At 39.3% G+C, this 20,190-nt stretch overlaps 1 protein-coding gene across 1 annotated transcript in view; it reads right to left on the bottom strand.

Moving 5' to 3' along the window:
- The window catches only part of COPG2 (coat protein complex I subunit gamma 2), a 116,174-nt gene that overhangs the window by 58,746 nt on the left and 37,238 nt on the right, over positions 1 to 20,190 (bottom strand). Inside the window, exons 10-11 of the mRNA XM_040471944.1 lie at positions 1,958 to 2,091; positions 1,342 to 1,409 (exon numbers count right to left, since the gene is read on the bottom strand). Of these exons, the coding sequence (XP_040327878.1) occupies positions 1,342 to 1,409; positions 1,958 to 2,091 (202 nt within the window). The remainder of the gene's footprint in view (positions 1 to 1,341; positions 1,410 to 1,957; positions 2,092 to 20,190) is intronic.

Raw genomic sequence — 20,190 nt, 5'->3', positions numbered from 1 at the left:
TTCAGTTCAGGTCATGATCTCGTGGTTTCATGGGTTTGAGCCCCGTGTCGGGCTCTGCGCTGACAGTGTGGAGCCTGCTTGGGATTCTCTCTCTCCCTCTCTCTCTCTGCCCCTCCTCTGCTTATGCTCTCTTGCTCTCTCTCAAATAAAAACTTAAAAAAAAAAAATCTTTAATTGTTATTCTATACAGGGTTCTTCCATGGCCGTCCTACAAAGTTTCTTCCATGGCTTCTCTCTCCTCCAGTTGTTCATACAATTAATTTATAACTGATCACACACTACCTGATGACAAGTCTTCTACTACCTTAAACTTTCATTTATGGTTACTTATTCTGTGTTTCTAAGTTATATCCTATAGAACTATGCTATCCAATATGGTAGCCAATAGCCAAATGTGACTAATAAGCATTTGAAATGTGGCTAGTCCAAATTAAGATATGCTCTAAATATAAAATATACACTGGATATTAAACATTTAATATGAAAAAATATAAGGCAAAATAGATCTTTAATAATTTTATAATGATTACATGTCGATATGACATTTTACGTATATTAGGGTAAATTAAATGTATTATTATCATTAATTTCATCTTGACAGGGCACCTGGGTGGCTCAATCGGTTAGGCTTAAGCGTCTGACTTCAGCCCAGGTCATGATCTCACAGTTTGTGAGTTCGAGCCGCACGTGTCAGCTGTGCTGACAGCTCAGAGCCTGGAGCCTACTTTGGATTCTGTGTGTGTGTGTGTGTGTGTGTCTCTCTCTCTGTCCCTTTCTCGCTCATGCTCTGTCTCTCTCAAAAATAAACATTAAAAATTTTAAAAATAAAAAAATAAAATTAATCTCATCTTGAAAAATGTTTTAATGTGGTCAGTATAAAATTTAAAATTACGTATGTGAGTCACATTGTGTTACACCAGCATTGTCCCAGAGAAATTTCTACAGCAATAGAAACGTTCTTTACTTTTGCACTGTCCAATATGAGGGTCACTAACCATGTCACTATTGAGCACATGAAGTGTGACTAGAGTGACTGAGGGGCTGAATTTTTAATTTTATTTCATTTTGATTAATTTAAATGGAAATGGCCACTCATGGCCAATGGCCATCATATTGGACAATGTGGTTTTCAGCTACAGAGTGCTCAGCAGTCAGAAATGAATTATTAGTCTTTAGTTGAATGCAAAAATGGCCATACCTAAAGCCACAAGTACAAGGAAGGTGCTCTAGAAGTGAAGTCCATAAATCATGCCTACTAACCTTGAGAGAAAGCCAAATGCCTCACATGAATGTTTCTCAGTCAAACATGGATACAAGTCAATAGTTGGCAAAAGGACCTACCTTGTTCAAGGTCCTCACAGCTGCATATCTCAACGCTGGCTTAGGAGAGCTACAGAAAAGCTGAAGAACTAGGGGAAATACAGATCACCATGAATATATCTCATTTCATCATATGGTACATGAAGAATCATATTCAAAATATGCATAAGGAGATTAGATCGCAGCATCAGTACCTCATATGAGAAACACGTCATCAAAAATAGAAAAAGCACTTCTTGAGCTATAAAAGTTTAAATATAGGAAACAAAGTTTATTTATCTGTAAGAATTAATATATCCATGAATATTGGAATCTGTGGAATACTTATAGCTATAAGAGCAAATGGACTTTTTTAACCATGAAGGAGAACTCACGGCAAGAACTGAAGGCATGAGTGTTACTTGTCTTCTAAGTAAAATTTTTTAATGTTTCACACAGGGAAATAGTAACTTCAGAAAAAAAGCGCCAATTAAGTAAAGAACAACAAAAATAAATGACCCACCTAGCAGAATGCAAAGGCATATAGAGAGAGCTAAGGTTCAAAAATCATTCTTACTACCTCTCCTGCAGACCCGTGGGACTTAAAACCAAAACACACTAATGTAAACAACAGCCAGGTAGGGAACATACAACTGACCTGAAACAGCAGGTGCCAACTCCCTTGCAGTACAGTTAGGAAGATGGATGATGGCTGACGCAGCTTCATAAATAACCATTTCATGTTTATTTCGCAAGCAGCTCTCAATGAAATCGAACAGTGGGCTTTCATGGCTGACAATAAATATAGGGCATGATCAGATATCAAAAAGAACAGGTGCAATAAGCATCGAAGTTAAAAACACAGGGAGATTGAGGAACACTTTCGGAATTATGGGTGGAGGACCCCTGAAAATACATTCCTCCATAAAAGCAAAGAGAACACTGGCATAAGGTTCCAAAATTAACTTGCTCAGCACTCTAGAAATTAGCCAAAGGCTTGCAACAATCCTAGCAACATTTGCTCAAGAAAAGTTACATCTTCATAAGAACAACAAGCTTTCTGGTGTTCTCCTTTGCTCTATTTCTATTCCCTCTGTCCAATTTCATGGAAGCCTTGGAAATCAGCAGCCTCAGAACTGTAGTAGCTATGAAAGCCAGCAGCCTAGCAGCCACCTGAGGAGACAGATGGGTTTGGAGCTCCATCAAAAGCCTAGTCCCCAGGGAAATATCACTATTTGACCTGACTCGTGCTCCCTAAAAAAGCTTCATTCATGGAGCTGATCTTCATTTCATCTGACTCGGAGTTCATTCAGTGAGGAAAGCCCTATCCTCAGCAAGTTTGTCCCAAAAAATCAGTGGCCAGTGTTTATCACTGCAGTTGCCAGAGACAATGATGTCACTCGGGACAAATAAGAGGGTGGCTGAAAACCTTAAAAGGAAAATCTGAGAAATGAGATCTCCACAGGAGGCCTTGGCAATATCTGACATATTCCTGGGGATCCAGAAGGCCATGCACATGTAGAAGACTGTGCAAATGCCCAGGAAAGGCCAGACAAGCCCTAATCCCTTGACTTTGAGGTTCTACACAAGTAGGAAGTGAAGGCTAAGGCAGAGTTGTGAACTGCCAGAGCATGGAAGGCATACCCCAACACACAAAGTGCCCACTGGAAAAAGATTTGGAGATATATTGGCTTAAATCATTTAAGAAAATCTGTCAAGGAGCTCCTGGGTGGCTCAGTCGATTGAGCATCTGACTTCAGCTCAGGACATGATCTCATGGTTCGTGAGTTCGAGCCCCACGTCAGGCTCTCTGCTGTCAGCACAGAACCCACTCTGTATCCTCTGTCCCCCTCTCTCTCTGACCCTCCCCTGCTTGTGCATACACACACATGCTCTCTCTCTCAAAAATAAACATTAAAAAGAAAAAAGAAAATCTATTAAATCATTATCTGATGACTTATCTAATCAAGCAGACTTCAGTACCTGTACATGACAAAGAGTAAGACTGCAGAATTAGCCCAGGAAAGTCACTGAACAAACAACAACAAACAGCAATAATAACAACCTCTGAGGATGGAGAAGAGAGAAATGTGATTTACGGAGTTACCACGATACATAAAATATCTAATTTTTGACAAAAAGTGATGACACATGTTAAAGAAATAGTAAAGGGGCGCCTGGGTGGCTCAGTCGGTTGAGCGTCCGACTTCAGCTCAGGTCACGATCTCACGGTCCGTGAGTTCGAGCCCCGCGTCGGGCTCTGGGCTGATGGCTCAGAGCCTGGAGCCTGCTTCCGATTCTGTGTCTCCTTCTCTCTCTGCCCCTCCCCCATTCATGCTCTGTCTCTCTCTGTCTCAAAAATAAATAAAAATGTTTAAAAAACAATTAAAAAAAAAAAAAAAGAAATAGTAAAGTATGCCCCATATGTAGGGGAGAAAACCAGACCGTACCAATTATTCTTGAGGAAGCCCAGGTATTGGAATTATTGGGCAAAGATTTTGTCAATAAATATAAACACGTTCAAAGAAACAAAGGAAATCATGTCTAAAGAATGAAAGAGAATTAAAGACATGACAATCATACCTCACCAAAGAGAGAATATCGATAAAGAGAAATGAGTTTCTGTTTACTTGTTTTGTTTCCTTTTAAAAAGCCAAATAGAAATTCTGGATTTGGAAAGTACAATAATGAATGAAAAATTCAAATCTGCAATTCAACGGCTGATTTGCACTGGCAGTAGAAAGAAATCAGTAAACCTGAAGGAAGTAGAAAGAAATCAGATAATCCAGCTAAGAAAGAAAAAAGAATGAAAAAAAAAAAAAAGAGCAGAGCTTTGGAAATCTATGGAATATGACCCAGTGTATGAACGAACATTTGCATAATAGGAGGCCCAGAAGGAAAATAGAGAGACAAAAGGGCAAAAGGAATATATGAAGAAATGATTAACAAAACTGCCCAAATTTGATGAAAAGCATTAATCTATGCACTTGAGTAGCTCAACAAATCCCAAGCAGAATAAAAAGAAGAAGATCCACACAGTGACACACCATAGTCAATCCACTGAAAGCAGAAGACAAAGAGAAAATCTTGACAGCAGCAAGGTAAAAACTACTGCATCATGCTTCAAAAGGGATCATCAATACAATCAATGGCTAACTTTTCACCTGAAACAAGGGAAGAGAGAGGGCATAGAATGCCATATTCAAAGTGCTGAAATATAAAAACAAGAATTCTATATCCAGCAAAACTATCCTCCAAAAAACAAAGGCTAAATAAGGATATTCCCAGAGAAGCAATGACTGAAAGAAAGCACTGCTGACAGATTTACAAAAAAAAACATCCTAAAGGAAGTCCTTTATGCTTAAAGATTTACACCGAACAGTGATGTGAATAATCAAGGCGAAATAAAGAGCACTAGACATGATAATTATGTGAGTTGATATCAAAAGTCTCTATAGACAACTTTTTTTCATTTCTCTTCTTCACTACTTTAAAGGACATGAAATGGTATAAAGCAATAATTATAACCCTACAGTTGACCCTTGAACAACACAGGTTTGAACTACATGGATCAACTTATATGCAGACTTCTTATGATAGAGTACTGCAAATATATTTTCTCTTCCTTATAATTTTCTTAATGACATTTTCTTTTCTCTAGCCTACTTTATTATAAGAATATAGCATTTAATACATATAACACAAAATACGTGGTTTATGGTATCAGTAAGGCTTCTGGTCAACAGTAGACTATTAGGAGTTAAATTCTGGAGAAGTCAAAAATTATATGCAGATTTTTAACTCGATGGAGGGCTGGCTCCCCTACTCCCCACATTGTTCAAGGATCAACTGTATATTCCTGGATTTATAACACATACATGCCATATATATGGCAATTATAGCAAATAGGAGCCCAGAGAGAATGAAACTATATTGGAGAAAAGATTCTGTATTTTACTAAAATTAAATTAGTATTAATCTGAAGCAGTCTGTGGTAAAGTAAAATGCATATTCTAATCCCTAGAGTAACAGCTAAGAAAAAACTGGAAAAAAAGTTAAAATACTGACAGAGACATTAAAATGATACACTGAAAATATTTATTTAACACAAAACAAGGTAGTCAAAGAGGAGAGAAACAGAAAAAGACAGGAGACATAGAACAATCAGCACAATGGCAAAAGTAAATCCAACTCTATTAATAATTATATCAAATGTGAATAGTCTAATTATCCCAACTGAAAAAATAGAAATGGCCAGACAGGATAAAAAAAGCAAGATCCAATTATATGCTGTCCACAAGAGTCACACATTCAGATTCAATAAATCATATGGAAAATGGAAAAATATTTTAAACTGAATGAAAACAAAGACACATGAAAATTTATGAGATGTAGCTAAAGCAATGCTGGGAGGGAAATGTAGAGTTTTAAACACCAATACCAAAGAAGAAAAGTCCCGAATCCATAACCAAAACTTCCACAATTAAGACATTAGAAAAACAAGAGTGAATCAACCCGACAGCAAGCAAAAGAAAGGAAATAAAATCAGAACAGAGATCAATAGACTAGAATGCAGAAAAAAATAATGATAATAAAGAAAATCAATAAAACCCAAAGTTAGTTCTTTGAAAAGATCAACAAAATTGACAAATCTTTAGCTAGACTAATCAAGGGAAAAAAAAAGAAAAGAAAAAACACAAATTATCAAAATAAGGAACGAAGAAAGGAATAACACTACTGACCCTAAGGAAACTTAAATGATGATAAGGGGATATTACGAACAACTATATGCCATTTCCAGGACTTTGTCCCCCAAAATGCCAAACTACTAAAATTGGCTCATGAAGAAATGCACAATCTAAATAGGTCTAGGAGTTATTTAAAACCTTCCCTCAAAGAAAAGCACAGGTCCCAGTGACGTCACTGGTTACTTCTATGAAATATTTCAAATAATACCAATCTTCCAGAAACTCTCCCAGGAAATAAATGAGGGTGCACGACTTCCCAGCTAATGCTGCGATGCCAGGATTACCTATGAACAAGCCTAACAAATGTTCACAAGAAAACTACAGCCCAGCATTTCTGTCATAGACACAAAACTCCTTACCAAAACACACACACACCCACACCCACACACACACACACACACACACAAATACAACTAATAAATGACCATAGCAAGGCTACAGGATACAAGATGAACCTGCAAAAATATTGACAACAATAATCCAAAATGAAATTAATAATTCCATTCATAATAACATCAAAAAGAAATACTTAGAAATGCATTTAATAAAACAGTGCAAGACCTTCCCACCAAAAACTACAAAAGCCTGCTGAGAAATCAAAGTAATTTCAGAAGCAGTCTCTGATCATGGACTGGAAGACTCAATATCAAGATGGCAATTCTCCCAAAATGATTTACTCAAGTAGGTCTATTGTTCTATTCAATGTAATCCCTACCAAAATGCTGGCAGTCTTTTGTTGCAGACATTCAAAGCTGTTCCTAAAATTTATACAGAAACGCAAGGACCAAACAGTCAAAACAGTTTTCAAAAACCTAAATATATAAAGCAAACATTGACATATCTGATGGGAAACACAGCAATACAATAATAGTAAAACACTTCAAGACTCTATTTTCAATAATGGATACAACATCCAGAGAGAAAATCAAGTGGACTGGAATAACGTTACAGACCAAATGGACCTGACATACACAGAACATTCTACCCAATGGCAGCAGGATACACATTCTTCCCAAGAGCACAAAGAACATTCTCCAGGATTGATCACCTGTTAGGTCACAAAACAAGTCTTCACAAGGTTAAGAAGATTAAAATCATACCAAGTATCTTTTCTCATCACAATGAAATAAAACGAGAAATCGGGACACCTGGGTGGCTCAGTCGGTTAAGCGCCCGTCTCTTGATCTCAGCTCAGGTCAGGATCTCACTGTTTATGAGATTGAGCCTTGAGCTGGGTTTTGCGCTGACAGCACGGAGCCTGCTTGGGATAATCTCTCGTACATGCCCCCCCCCCCTCCTCTTTGCCCACCCTTTCCCACCCTTCGTGCGAGGGTGCACATGCACACGCTCTCTCAAAATAAATTAAATAAACTTAAAAAAAGAGACTAGAAATCAGTAACAAAAGAAAAACTGGCACATTCACAAATACATAGAAAGTAAACCACACACTCTTGAGCAACCAATGGCTCAAAGAGGAAATCAAAATGAAAATTAGAAAATAAGAGACAACAAATAATTGCAAGAAAGCAGAACTGAGTGGGAAGTTTATAGTGAAAAATTGTAACTTTTAAAATGCCATCTATGCCAGGATACATACAAAATCAAAAAGAACTGCCATGGTAATTCTGAGAATTAACAAGTGAGGGGTAAGGGTCATTTCATCCCAAACTGATCTGCTGGCCAACACCCAAAAGAAGTTGAGTTCCTCTATGACAACTGGACTCAGTCAAGTGTGTAAGGCAATCAGTCCTGGTCAAGCACAAAGCTTAGACTGGAGCTCCTTCCCATCATGCCAAGGGAAGAAGGACTGGTACTTGCCCAACCCTGAAAGAAGAAGATTCCTGCTACTAATGTGCCACATCATACAGCTGCAAGATTTGCAGCCCAGACCATGATGCCCCGGAAGGGCTGCTTCCCCGAAAAAATGGCACTGTCACAACAGGTTCTATCTGGTGATCCCTTACAATTTCTCGTACCATTGTTCATGGTGGTCTCTTACAATTTTTTCCCCGCTGTGGCATCAGATGTAATGTCTATCGTATTATATTACTTCCCCATCCCTCCCCTGCTCACAACAGTGAGTAGGTGGTGTTTCTGTGCTTAATGCGGCTTAAAACCCACAAAGCCCAAGGGTCATGATCCCTCTCTCAGGGTGTGAAAACTGCCCTGAGAGACCCCTGCACACCGAACCAGAATGAACGAACAATGGGGGACCCGGTGCATCAGATATTGCGTCAGTCTCTATGGGTTTCCCCTCATGAATGGTATTCCAGTAGGCTATATGTGAGTTTTTCTTGGACATTTGTGCTTACTTGCGTAAAAACTGTTACAGCAAGGTGGACATCAAGTCAGGTTTCTACTGTGGTTTCTGGAAGTCAATCAAAGGGTCAGAGGTCAAAGACACATTTTGGCATTTTGGCAGTACCGGGATGGCTGGTCTCACTAACTACCTGTGAGAAATAGCCCTGAAGTCCTAATGAGTGAAAAATCTGGGGAACAGCACTGCCCAGGTGACAACATGGCGGTTGTTATTAATGCCCTTGGTGGAAGCATCCCAGGAAGAGGCAAACTTGACTGAGGGCCAGGCTAAACAATCCCTGATAAAACTACACAGAAAAATAAGGATGCAAAACAAGAGCCGGGAGACACTCCTGCGGAATAAGGGAGGATCTGGTCTACCGTCTGTCGACGTTATGATAAAGCTGTGATAATAAAGAATGTGTTGCTGGGGTGGAAACAGAAGTATAGAGCAGTGGAGCCCAGGACCCCAGAAACAGAACAGTGTGTACAAGGATACCTGATTTATGACAAAGCTGACATTGTATAGCAGTGGATACGAACAGGTATTTCAACAAATGGTACCAGGACTACTCAGTAGCCATGGCTGGGGAGTTAAATTGCTACCTCATACCATATCCAAAAAACAATTCCAAGTAGTTTATAGACCTAAAACATGAAAGCTAAAACTATAATGCAGGGTGCCGGGGTGGCTCAGTCGGTTAAGCGTCCAGCTTGGTTTTGGCTCAGGTCATGATCCCATGGTTCCTGAGTTTGAGCCCGCATTGAGATCTGCACTGACAATTCGGAGCTGGCTTGGGATTCTTTCTCCCTCTCCCTCTGCTCCTCCCTCGAGAGCTCATACTTACGCTCAGGCTCGCTCTCTCTCTCTTGCTCTCTTGCTCTCTCTCCAATAAATAAATAGACCTTTAAAAAAGTTTATCTTAAGTTTATCTTTATCTTAAGAGATAATGCTTATAAAAAATATCATGGAAAAATATATTTGAGACCTTGGGGTAGAAGATGTCTTCAGCAAGACACCAAAAACAGTATTCCAAAAGTCAAAGATTGATCAATGTGACTACATTAAAGAAGTTCTGTTCATTAAGACACCAGGAGAGAGAAAACAGACAAACCTGAGTGGGAAAAGCTATCTGCAACATACACAACCAAAAAAGAACTCCTAGAAATCAGTACGAATAAGGCAGATAACCCAATAAAAAACTGGGTATTTCAATAGAAAGGATATTCAAATGGCTAATAAACATAGAAAACATTTCCCAAACTCATCAGTTAATTAGGGAATTACAAATTAAAACCACTATGACTTGACGAGGATGCCAAGGCAATGCAATGGAAAAAGAATCTTTCACCAGGCAGTGCTTAGACAACTGCAAACTCCTATTTCAACCAGATACCCACATGCAAAAGAATGAAACTGGACCCCTACCTCACACTATATACAAAGATACCTCAAAATGTACCAAAGACCTAAATGTAAAAGATAAAATTATAAAACTCTTAGAAGACTGCACAGGTATAAATCTTCATGACCCTGGACTGGACAATGGTTTCCTTTAGTACAATACCGGAAGCACAAACAACCAAAAAAAAAAAAAACAAAAAACCAAAAACTAGACAAATTGGGCTTCATCAAAATTTAAAACTTCGGTACTTCAAAGGACACAACCAGGAAACTAAAAAGCCCACAGAATGGGAGGAAATCTTTGCAAATTATGTATCTAATAAAGACCTAGTATCCAAAATGTATTTGGTTAATGATTACAACTCAATAAAAGACAAATAACCCAATTTTTAAAATGAGCAAAGGATGTGACTGAACCTTTCTTCAAAGAAGACATACAAATGCCCAATAAGCACATGAAAAGATACTCAACACTATTAGTCATTAATGAAATGCAGCTTTTGTTACTGTCAAGCCAAGAACTTATTTGTACAATTTTTTTTCAATAAAATTTTTTCAATGGAAAAAAATAACCACAATGAAATACACTTCATCACACCTACTATGAGATATATAACAACAAAGACAATAATGAGCATCGGTGGGGATGTGGAGACATTGGAACCTTCGTGCATGGTGGGCAAGAATGTAAAATGATGCACCCATTTTGGAAAAGAGTTTGGCAGTTCCCCTCAGAAAGTTAAACACAGAGTTACGTTATGACACAGCAACTCTATTCCTAGGTATATGCCCAAGAGAATGGAAAAACATATTCACATAAAAAATTACGCATGACTGTTCATAGTAGCATTATACATAAAAGCTGGAAAGTGGAAACAACCCAAATGTCCACCAACAAATAAATGGGTAAATAAAAATATGGGATAGCCTCTCAATGGAATATCATTCAGCCATAAAAATCAAGTACTGATACTTGTATATATAGATGAACCTTGAAAATGTTACTGTAAGTGAAAGAAACCAGAGACAAAAGACCACATATTGCATGATCCCATTTATATTAAGTGTCTAGAACAGGCAAATCCAGAGGGACAGGAAGCAGATTGCTTTCCAGGGGCTGAGAGGAGGGGAGAATAGGGAGTGACTGATAGTGGGTTGGGGGTTTCTCTTTCAAGTGATGAAAATGTTCTGGTTTCAGTGGTGGCGGGTAGATAACTTTGTGAATATACTAAAGACCACTGAATCAGGAGCACCTGGGTGGCTCAGTCCGTTAAGCATCCGACTCTTGATTTCGGCTCAAGTCACGACCTCCTGATTTGTGAGTTCGAGCCCCATGTCGGCCTCCATGATGGCAGTGTGGAGACTGCTTGGGATTCTCTTTGTCTGCCCCTCCCCTACACATGCTTGCTCTCTCTCTCAAAATAAATAAATAAACTGAAAAAGAAAAAAAAAGACCACTGAATTATACACTTTTAAAAAAGTGAATTTTACGGTATCTGAGTTATATCTCAATAAAGAAGATCTAATACACCCCTCTGATTAATTTAAAATTTGACATCAAGTCTTGGCCTCAGGAAATCTCACCTGCCTGGCTGGAATGTAAATTGGTACAATCACTTTGAAAAACAGTCCAACAATGATCTACCAATTCCATCCCTAGAGACATACCCTACAGAAATAAATGCTTACATATAAAGAGAGAAAGCTATGGTAATGAGGCGGTGTGGTGTGGGTACAGGAATGCTGTTTGCTGCCATGTCATTAGTAAGTGCTCAAAACCGAAAACAACCCAAATGCCCACTAACAGAAGAATGAATATAAATAAGCCTGGAAGGATTCAGTCAAGGAAATATACAATTAAAATGAACCAGCCCTCCAGTAGAAACAAGGGTAAATCTTAGACAGAAATACTGAGTGGAAAAAAAAAAAGATAGAAACTATAGCATGATTCTATTGACATAATGTTCAAAACCAAACCTTACTGTTTATGAATGCATACGCGGGGTAAAAATCTAAAGAAAGAGCCAAGCAATTACTACCGTAAATATCAGAATAGTGATTTCTACCGGGGGTGGGTATGATCCAGAAGGATGTATATCACATTTCTGGGATACCAGAAACATGCAACTACCTAACACATAGGGCCAGTTACCTGGGTGTTCTACATAATTGGATACAATGTACAGAATACGACTATGAGTCTTATGCAATTCTCTAGATGTATGTTTCTCAATTTAAAAAATTTTAAATTCTCTCTTGAATATAGGGTTCTAAATATGAGGTCAGTTTTGTTATCAGTGATCTACAGATCAACTACAGTCTTACCTTTTTAGAGTATGATTTGTCAGTTTCTGAGAGAGAAGTGTTTACAGTCTCCCGAACTTAATTTCTTGTATTTCTTTAAGATGGTGCTGCACATATTTTGAAGCAATGTTATTAAGTACAGTTAATACTTAGTACTTAACTGTACTTGAGCAGTGCAGGGATGAGGGGCACTGAACCACTAAGCAGTCGAAAATTCACGCGGAACTTTGGACTCCCCCCAAAACTTAACTACTAATAGCCTACTATTAACTGGAAGCCATAGCAACAAGCCATAGTCAATTAGCACATATTTTACAGATTAGATGCACTGTATATTGTATTCTTACAATAAAGCCAGAGAAAAGGAAACGTTAAGAAAAGCAGAAGGAAGGAGTGCCTGAGTGGCTCAGTCAGCTAAGTGTCGGACATTGATTTCAGTTCAGGTCATGATCTCTGGATTCGGTTCTTTTTTTTTTTTTTTTTTTTTTTTTTAATTTTTTTTTTTTCAACGTTTATTTATTTTGGGGACAGAGAGAGACAGAGCATGAACGGGGGAGGGGCACAGAGAGAGGGAGACACAGAATCGGAAACAGGCTCCAGGCTCCGAGCCATCAGCCCAGAGCCTGACGCGGGGCTCGAACTCACGGACCGCGAGATCGTGACCTGGCTGAAGTCGGACGCTTAACCGACTGCGCCACCCAGGCGCCCCTCTGGATTCGAATCTTGAGTTCGAGCCTCCTGTTGGGCTCTGCACTAACACTGCGGAGCCTACTTGGGATTCTCTCTCTCTTTCTCTCTCTCTCTCTCTCCCTCCTTCTCTCTCCCTCTCTCTCTGACCTTCCCCTGCTTGCTTTCTCAAAATAAATTAATACACTTAAAAAAAAATCAGAAGAAAAATACAGTTATGTACTGTACTGTATTTATCGGGAAAAAAAATCGATGTATAACTGGACGACGCAGTTCAAACCCGTGTTCAAGGGTCCACTGTACATACAAGTTCATTCCTGTTACATCATTTTTTAGATCATTTCTTTTGTCACAATACAAAATCCCACTTTGTCCTTTTTAATGCTCTAAATCCTGATTCCTATTCTGGCTTGTATTACTATTGCTAAGCAGCAATTAGTGTTCGTATATCTCAAGCATGTATTTTTGATAGATTTTAAGTGTTTCCTTGTCCTTCTGTTTAGGCGTGTCTTTTGTGAAAGGCTATATAATAGATCTCTTATTTTGTTTACCTGACCGGCCACTCTTTTAATAAGTAATCCTTTAATAATGTCAGCAAGCCTACTTACATTTATTACACTGAAAATACTTTTGTTTGCTAGGCAGTCTCTACAATGGTCCCCCCAAATCTCTACTTTTGAAAATATCCACATCCCTGTGTAGTCCCCTCCCACATTATACCAGACTTGGTCTCTGTAACCAAGGGAACACACCAGAGGTGAGGCCATGTCCCTTTCGAGATGAGGTTATAACACCCTGCAGCTCCCATCCGAACCTCCCCTCCAGTTCACTTACTTTGGGAAGAGCCACTGCCATGCTGTGGGGACGTTCGAGCAGCCTACACACAGGCTGCCAAAGTGAGAAACTGAAGCATCTGGCCAACAGCCAAGGAGAAACTGAGGCTTGTCAACAACTACATGAGTGAAACTGGAAGTGGATCTTCCAGACCTAGGTGGGTGCAGCTTTGGCTGATGGCTTGACTGGGGCTTCATGAGGACCCTGGACCGAACCAGAAGCTAAGCCACTTGCAGATCCCTGACCACAGATACTACGAGATGATGTCTGTTATAAGCTGCTAAGTTTGGCACTAATTTGTCACTTAGCAAGAGACAACTAATACATTTACACTGAATTCTGCCCAACTTATTTGGTTTTCTTCTATTTATATACTCCATTGTTTTCCATTAAACTTCAAATTTTCTTCATTCCATTTTTATTTCAATACTTCTATTTTTTTTAACGTTTTTATTTTGAGAGAGAGCGTGCACGCGCACACGCGTGCAAGTGGGAGAGGGGCAGAGAGGGAGAGGGAGAGAGAGAATCCCAAGCTGGCTCCATGCTGTCAAGGCGGAGCCCGATGTGGATCTCAATCTCATGAACTGTAAGAACGTGACCTGAGCTAAAATCAAGAGTCAGACGCTTAACCGACGGGGCTACCGAGGTGCCCCTATGTCAACATTTTTAAAGCTTTGCATTCCATTTACATTCTTAGTTACGAATCCGTATGTTTTTCTGACAAAGTTTAACATTAATAATTAACATCTTGGGGTGTCTGACTGGCTCAGTCAGGAGAGTATTCAACTCTTGGTCTTGGGGTCGTGAGTTCAAGCCCCACGTTGTGGGGTAGAGATGATTTAAATAAATAAATATTTATAAGTAATAATCGACAACATATTCCTCCCAAACCAGACCAAAACAAACAAACTTAGCACGCTTTGACTACCATGTAGAACTGCCTTCAACACCAGTATTTATCATATTGCTGTCTTCTGGAATCTTTGAGATTGTTATTAAACTTTACAAAGTTAAAATATCATCTATTTATGATTACTACTGCTTATCCTAACTCCATGTTCATCTTACTCCTTCAATCCCACTATTGCCTTCTGAGTATGTATTTGTTCATGCTGGAGTAAATCTTTGAATAATTCTTACAAAGTGATTGACAGACTATTTATGGTAAATCCTTCTGTTTAAAAATACTTTTCTTTCGCGTTTGCTGTTGGATGATAGTTTGGCTGAGTATAGAATTCTAGTTTGACAGTTCTCTTCCCACAGCACTACGAAGACACCGTTGCTGCCTTGCGTGCAATGCTACAAAGAAACCTAAAGTAAAACTATAGGTTAAATACCTTTGTTTTCATAGAACTTTTAGAATTTTTCTCTTTATCCTTGTTTAAAAAAAAAATGCAGCGTTAGAATGTGCTTGCTTACTTACCTTTACACTTCATTCTACTTAGCATTTCGTGCTGTGTGTGTGCACCCACGTGCATTTACTCTAAAGATCATATCTTTCTACAGGTCTGAGAAATGATCAGCCATTTAAAAGGGTTAACTTTGGGGGCGCCTGGGTGGCGCAGTCGGTTAAGCGTCCGACTTCAGCCAGGTCACGATCTCGCGGTCCGTGAGTTCGAGCCCCGCGTCGGGCTCTGGGCTGATGGCTCAGAGCCTGGAGCCTATTTCCGATTCTGTGTCTCCCTCTCTCTCTGCCCCTTCCCTGTTCATGCTCTGTCTCTCTCTGTCCCCAAAATAAATAAACGTTGAAAAAAAATTTTTTTAAAGGGTTAACTTTGTATTCGATTATAGCAAAATCATAGAAAAGTCCACAAAATATTTGTCTCCCCCCCCCCCCCAAATTCATATTCAAGCCCTAACCCACGGTGTGTGACTCTATTTGGAGATGGGCCCTCTAGGGAAGTAATTAAGGTTAAATGAGGTCATAAAGGTGGAGTCCTGATCTGAAAGGATTAGTGTCTTTAAAGGAGAGATAACACAGCACTTGCTCTGGCCCCCCAAGGAAAGCTCTCACCATACACCAACACTCTTGGCACTCTAATCTTGGATTTCCTAGACTCCAGAACTGTGAGCAAAGAAGTTTCTGTTGTTTAAGCCCCCTCGTCTGTGGTATTTTGTCACAGCGGTTGTAGCATACTAATATAGCAGCTGACCTTTAAGAGGCCCCCGGTGATTCTTGGTTTCCGGTATTCATTCCCTTTTCTAGTCCCGAGCCACACTGAACAGAGCTGACCTTTTTTATCCAACGGAATACTGCAGAAATGTTGGGGTGTGGCTTCAAAGACTAGGTGTCTATGAATATTTTGTTCATAAAAATAATTTTGCCTTGCACTTTGTGCTCTCTTGTATCCCTCACTGTGGGGGAAGCCAGCCACAATGTTATAAGAACACTGACCAGCCCCATGGAGAAGTCTACGTGGCAAGGGACTCGGCGTCCTGCCAACAGCCTGCACCAAGGCACCAGTCACGAGACTGAGTGACCCTGGAGGCAGATTCTCCAGCTTCCCTCATGCCTTCTGATGACCACAACTTTGGCCAACATCTGGACTGCAGCCTCACGAAAGACCTCAAGGAGGCACTAGCTGAGAACACTCCCAAATCTCCGGCCCACAAAAATCGTGTGGGAAAATAAGGATTTGTCCTTTTAATCTGGTTAAGTTTTTCAGTAATGTGTTATACAATGGCAGATAACTAAATCCAAGGGGAATTATTACAAACCTAGAATGATAAAGAAAATGAGTATTTCAAGCACGTCAGAAGCCCCCTGCATGCCACCTTCCAGGCACTAGCATGCTTCTGCCCTACAGATAAATATGAACTTTTAATGTTATAGGTTAGTTGTGTCTATCAAGTCTGAAATTAACACAAAGAGAACCATACAGATTGTATCTGTTTGTGTGGGACTTCAATTTATCCACACTGTGGTTGCATTTAGCAGTAATTTGTTCATTTCCACTGTTGTATACTATTAACTGTATGACTATAACACAATTTAGTTTTTGATTCTAACTTTGTCCGACATCTGGACTGCTTCTACTTGGACTGAGTAACAGTACTAAAGGTATCCTTGGTATGTCATTTGACCCACGAATGTATGCATTTCTGTTTGATATTTAAACGAAGACAACTGAGATTCTGATTGGGGGTTCGTTGAATCTGCAGAACAAAATAAGATGTGACGTTTTTATAGTACTGAATATTCCACTCTAAGAACAGGATATATCCCTCCATTTATTCAAGTCATATTTCAATAACATTTTATGATTTTCTGTGTAGAGATGTATACAATTTGTAGATTTATTCATAAGGATCTGATTTCAATACAAATGATTTTACTTTATTGATTGGTTACTGGAATATAGAAATTAAACTGATTTTGGATACTAACCTATCAGGTAACCTTGATAAATTTACATATCAATCCTGATAGCTAATAGATATTTTACATTTTTTTTTTTTTTAAACTTTATTTTTTTTTTCAACGTTTATTTATTTTTGGGACAGAGAGAGACAGAGCATGAACGGGCGAGGGGCAGAGAGAGAGGGAGACACAGAATCGGAAACAGGCTCCAGGCTCCGAGCCATCAGCCCAGAGCCCGACGCGGGGCTCGAACTCTCGGACCGCGAGATCGTGACCTGGCTGAAGTCGGACGCATAACCGACTGCGCCACCCAGGCGCCCCTAATGTTTGTTTATTTTTGAGAGAGAGAGAGAGACAGGGAGAGACAGAGTGCGAGCAGGAGAGGGGCAGAGAGAGAGAGGGAGGCACAGAATATGATGCAGGAGGCCCTGAGCTTTCAGCACAGAGCCCAATGTGGGCCTTGAACCCACGAGCTGTGAGATCATGACCTGAGCTGAAGTTGGACGCTTAACCGACGGAGCCACTCAGACGCCCCTAGATTTTACATTTTCTATATACAAAATCATGCTGTCCGCAAAGGCAATTTTATGTCCTCTTTCAAATCCTTATTTTTTTTTCTTACTGCACCAAGTATGACTTCCAGTAAAATGTTGCTAAAAAATAGAATTATCAGGCATTCTTTGTTTCATTTACAATCTCAAGGAGGAAAACCTTTAATAATCCACCAATAAGTACAAAGTTTACTGGAGATTTTTTGGTACCTTATCAGAATAATGATGTTCCCTTCTGTTCTTTGCTTTGAAAAGAGATTTTTTAATCACAAATTGCCACTGATTTTTATCAAGTGCTTTTGTTGCATCCGTTATGATACTGAGACTATTCTCCTTTATTCTTTGAATGAGGAATGTTATGTTGATTTTTTACTGTCAACGGAACCTTGCGCTGCTAGAATAAACGCATGCTGGGAAATTTGTTCATTATTTCTTCGTATATCTCTATCTCTCTCTTTCACCCCAGTCTCTCACATCTTCCTCGGGAATTCCAATTACATCCCAGGTGGCACACCAGTTGATAGTATCCCACAGTTCTCTGTAGCTGTTTATTCTTCTTTAACCTGTTTTCTGTGTTCCCTCAAATTAGTTGCTTTCTATTCCTCTCCCTTCAAATTCACCAACTCTTTCACTGTTTTGTTAGCCACCTCTAGCCTGGTGCTAAGTCTATCCAGCAATTACCCATTTCTGTTACCATCTGTGTGGCAGGCAGAATGGCCCCGGAGACGTTCGTGCCTTCCTGCCCAGAACATGTGAATATGTTACCTTATGTGACACAGACCAACCGCTGACTGAAGGTGGGTAAGCAAATAGGGACCTACCAATCTCTGACCGCAAAGAAATGAATTGAGCCAACGACCGAAATGAGATTCGAAGTGAATTCTTCCCCAAAGCCTCCAGTAAGCATCAGCATCCTGCTAACATTCTGACTTTTAACCCATGAGACTTATGTCTAACCTACAGAACCACGAGATCATACACGCACATTGTAATAGCCATTACATTCGTGGTCATTTGCCATGGCAGCAATAAAAAACCAATTCAGACTTTGGTACCTGACGGTGAGGTCCTACTGTAACAAAAACCTTAAACTGGGTAACTGTCTTTGGAAGCAAGCAGTCGGTAAAGTCTGCTAGAATTTCAGGGAGCATGAAGAAGAAAGCCTAAATTGCCTTAAGCAGACTGCTAACAGAAATGGGGTCTTTAAGAACACCGCCAGCGAGGGTTCACAGACCACTTACAGAAATCTGGTCTTGAAGTCCATCCCAAAACAGAAGAACACACATTCTTTTCAAGTGTATATGGAACATTCTCCATAAGAGATCACATATTAGACCATAAAACAAGTGTCAACAAATTCAAAAAGACTGAAATCTTTCCGTGCGTCTTTTCTGACCACAATGCTATGTAACTAGAAGTCAGGCACAAGAAAAAATCTGGAAGGGGCACAGATACATGGGGGTTAAATAACATGCTACTAAGCAATGAAAGGGCCAACAAAAAACAAACAACAACAACAACAAAAAAACAAAGAGGAAATAAAGTACATGGAGACAAATGAAAATGAAAACAGAACAGTCCAAAATCTTTGCGATGCAACAAAAGAAGTTCTAAGAGGGAAGTTTGTAGCAATACAGGCCTAACTGAAGAAGCAAGAAAAATCTCAAACAACCTAATCTTACACCTAAAGGAGCTAGAAAAAGAAAAAAAAAATCCAAAACCAGTAGAAGGAGGGAAATAAGATTAGAGCAGAAATAGATCATATAGAAACTAAAAAATAGAACAGATCAATGAAACCAGGAGCTGGCTGTTTGAAAACATCAATAAAATTGATAAACCCTTACCCAGACTCTTAAAAAAAAAAAAAAAGACTCAAATTTAAAAATCAGAAATGAAAGAGGTGTCATAACCAAAACCACAGAAAAATAAAAGTAATTTTAACAGAATGTTATGAAAAATATAGGCCAACAAATTGGACACTCTAAAAGAAATGAATAAATTTCTACAAACATAACCTTCTAAAACTGAATCAGGGGGCTCCTGGGTGGCTTAGTTGGTTTTAAGTGCCCGACTTAGGCTCAGGTCATCATCTCACGGATCGTGAGTTCGAGTCCCATGTCCGGCTCTGTGTTGACAGCTCAGAGCCTGAAGCCTGCTTCAGATTGTGTGTCTCCCTCTCTCTCTAACCCTTCCACACTCATGCTCGTTCTCTCTCTCTAAGAAATAAACATTTAAAAAAATTTTTTAATAAAAATAAAAATAAAACTGAATCAGGAAGAAATAGAAAATTTAAACTGATTACTAGCAATTAGGGGCACCTGGGTGGCTCAGTCAGCTGAGTGTCCAGCTTCGGCTCAGGTCACGATCTCATGGTTTGTGGGTTTGAGCCCCACGTTGGGCTCTGTACTGACAGCTCAGAGAGCCTGGAGCCTGCTTCGGATTCTGTGTCTCCCTTTCTCTCTGCCCCTCCCCTGCTCACACTCTGTCTCTCAAAAATAAATAAATAAATAAATAAATAAATAAATAAATAAATAAATAAATAAAATAAAAATATTATAAATTTTTTTTTGAAAAAGAAAGAAAACCCTAAAGACTCCACCAAAATACTACTAGAACTGATATTTCAGTAAGGCCACAGGATACAAAAAAAAAAAAAAATCAATGTACAGAAATCTGTTTCATTTCTATACACTAATAATGAAG

The sequence above is a fragment of the Herpailurus yagouaroundi genome, unplaced genomic scaffold (genome assembly GCF_014898765.1).
Source record: "Herpailurus yagouaroundi ecotype Mexico unplaced genomic scaffold, PumYag 100, whole genome shotgun sequence".
Lineage (NCBI taxonomy): Eukaryota > Metazoa > Chordata > Mammalia > Carnivora > Felidae > Herpailurus > Herpailurus yagouaroundi.
This window is presented reverse-complemented; position numbering and strand designations above follow the sequence as displayed.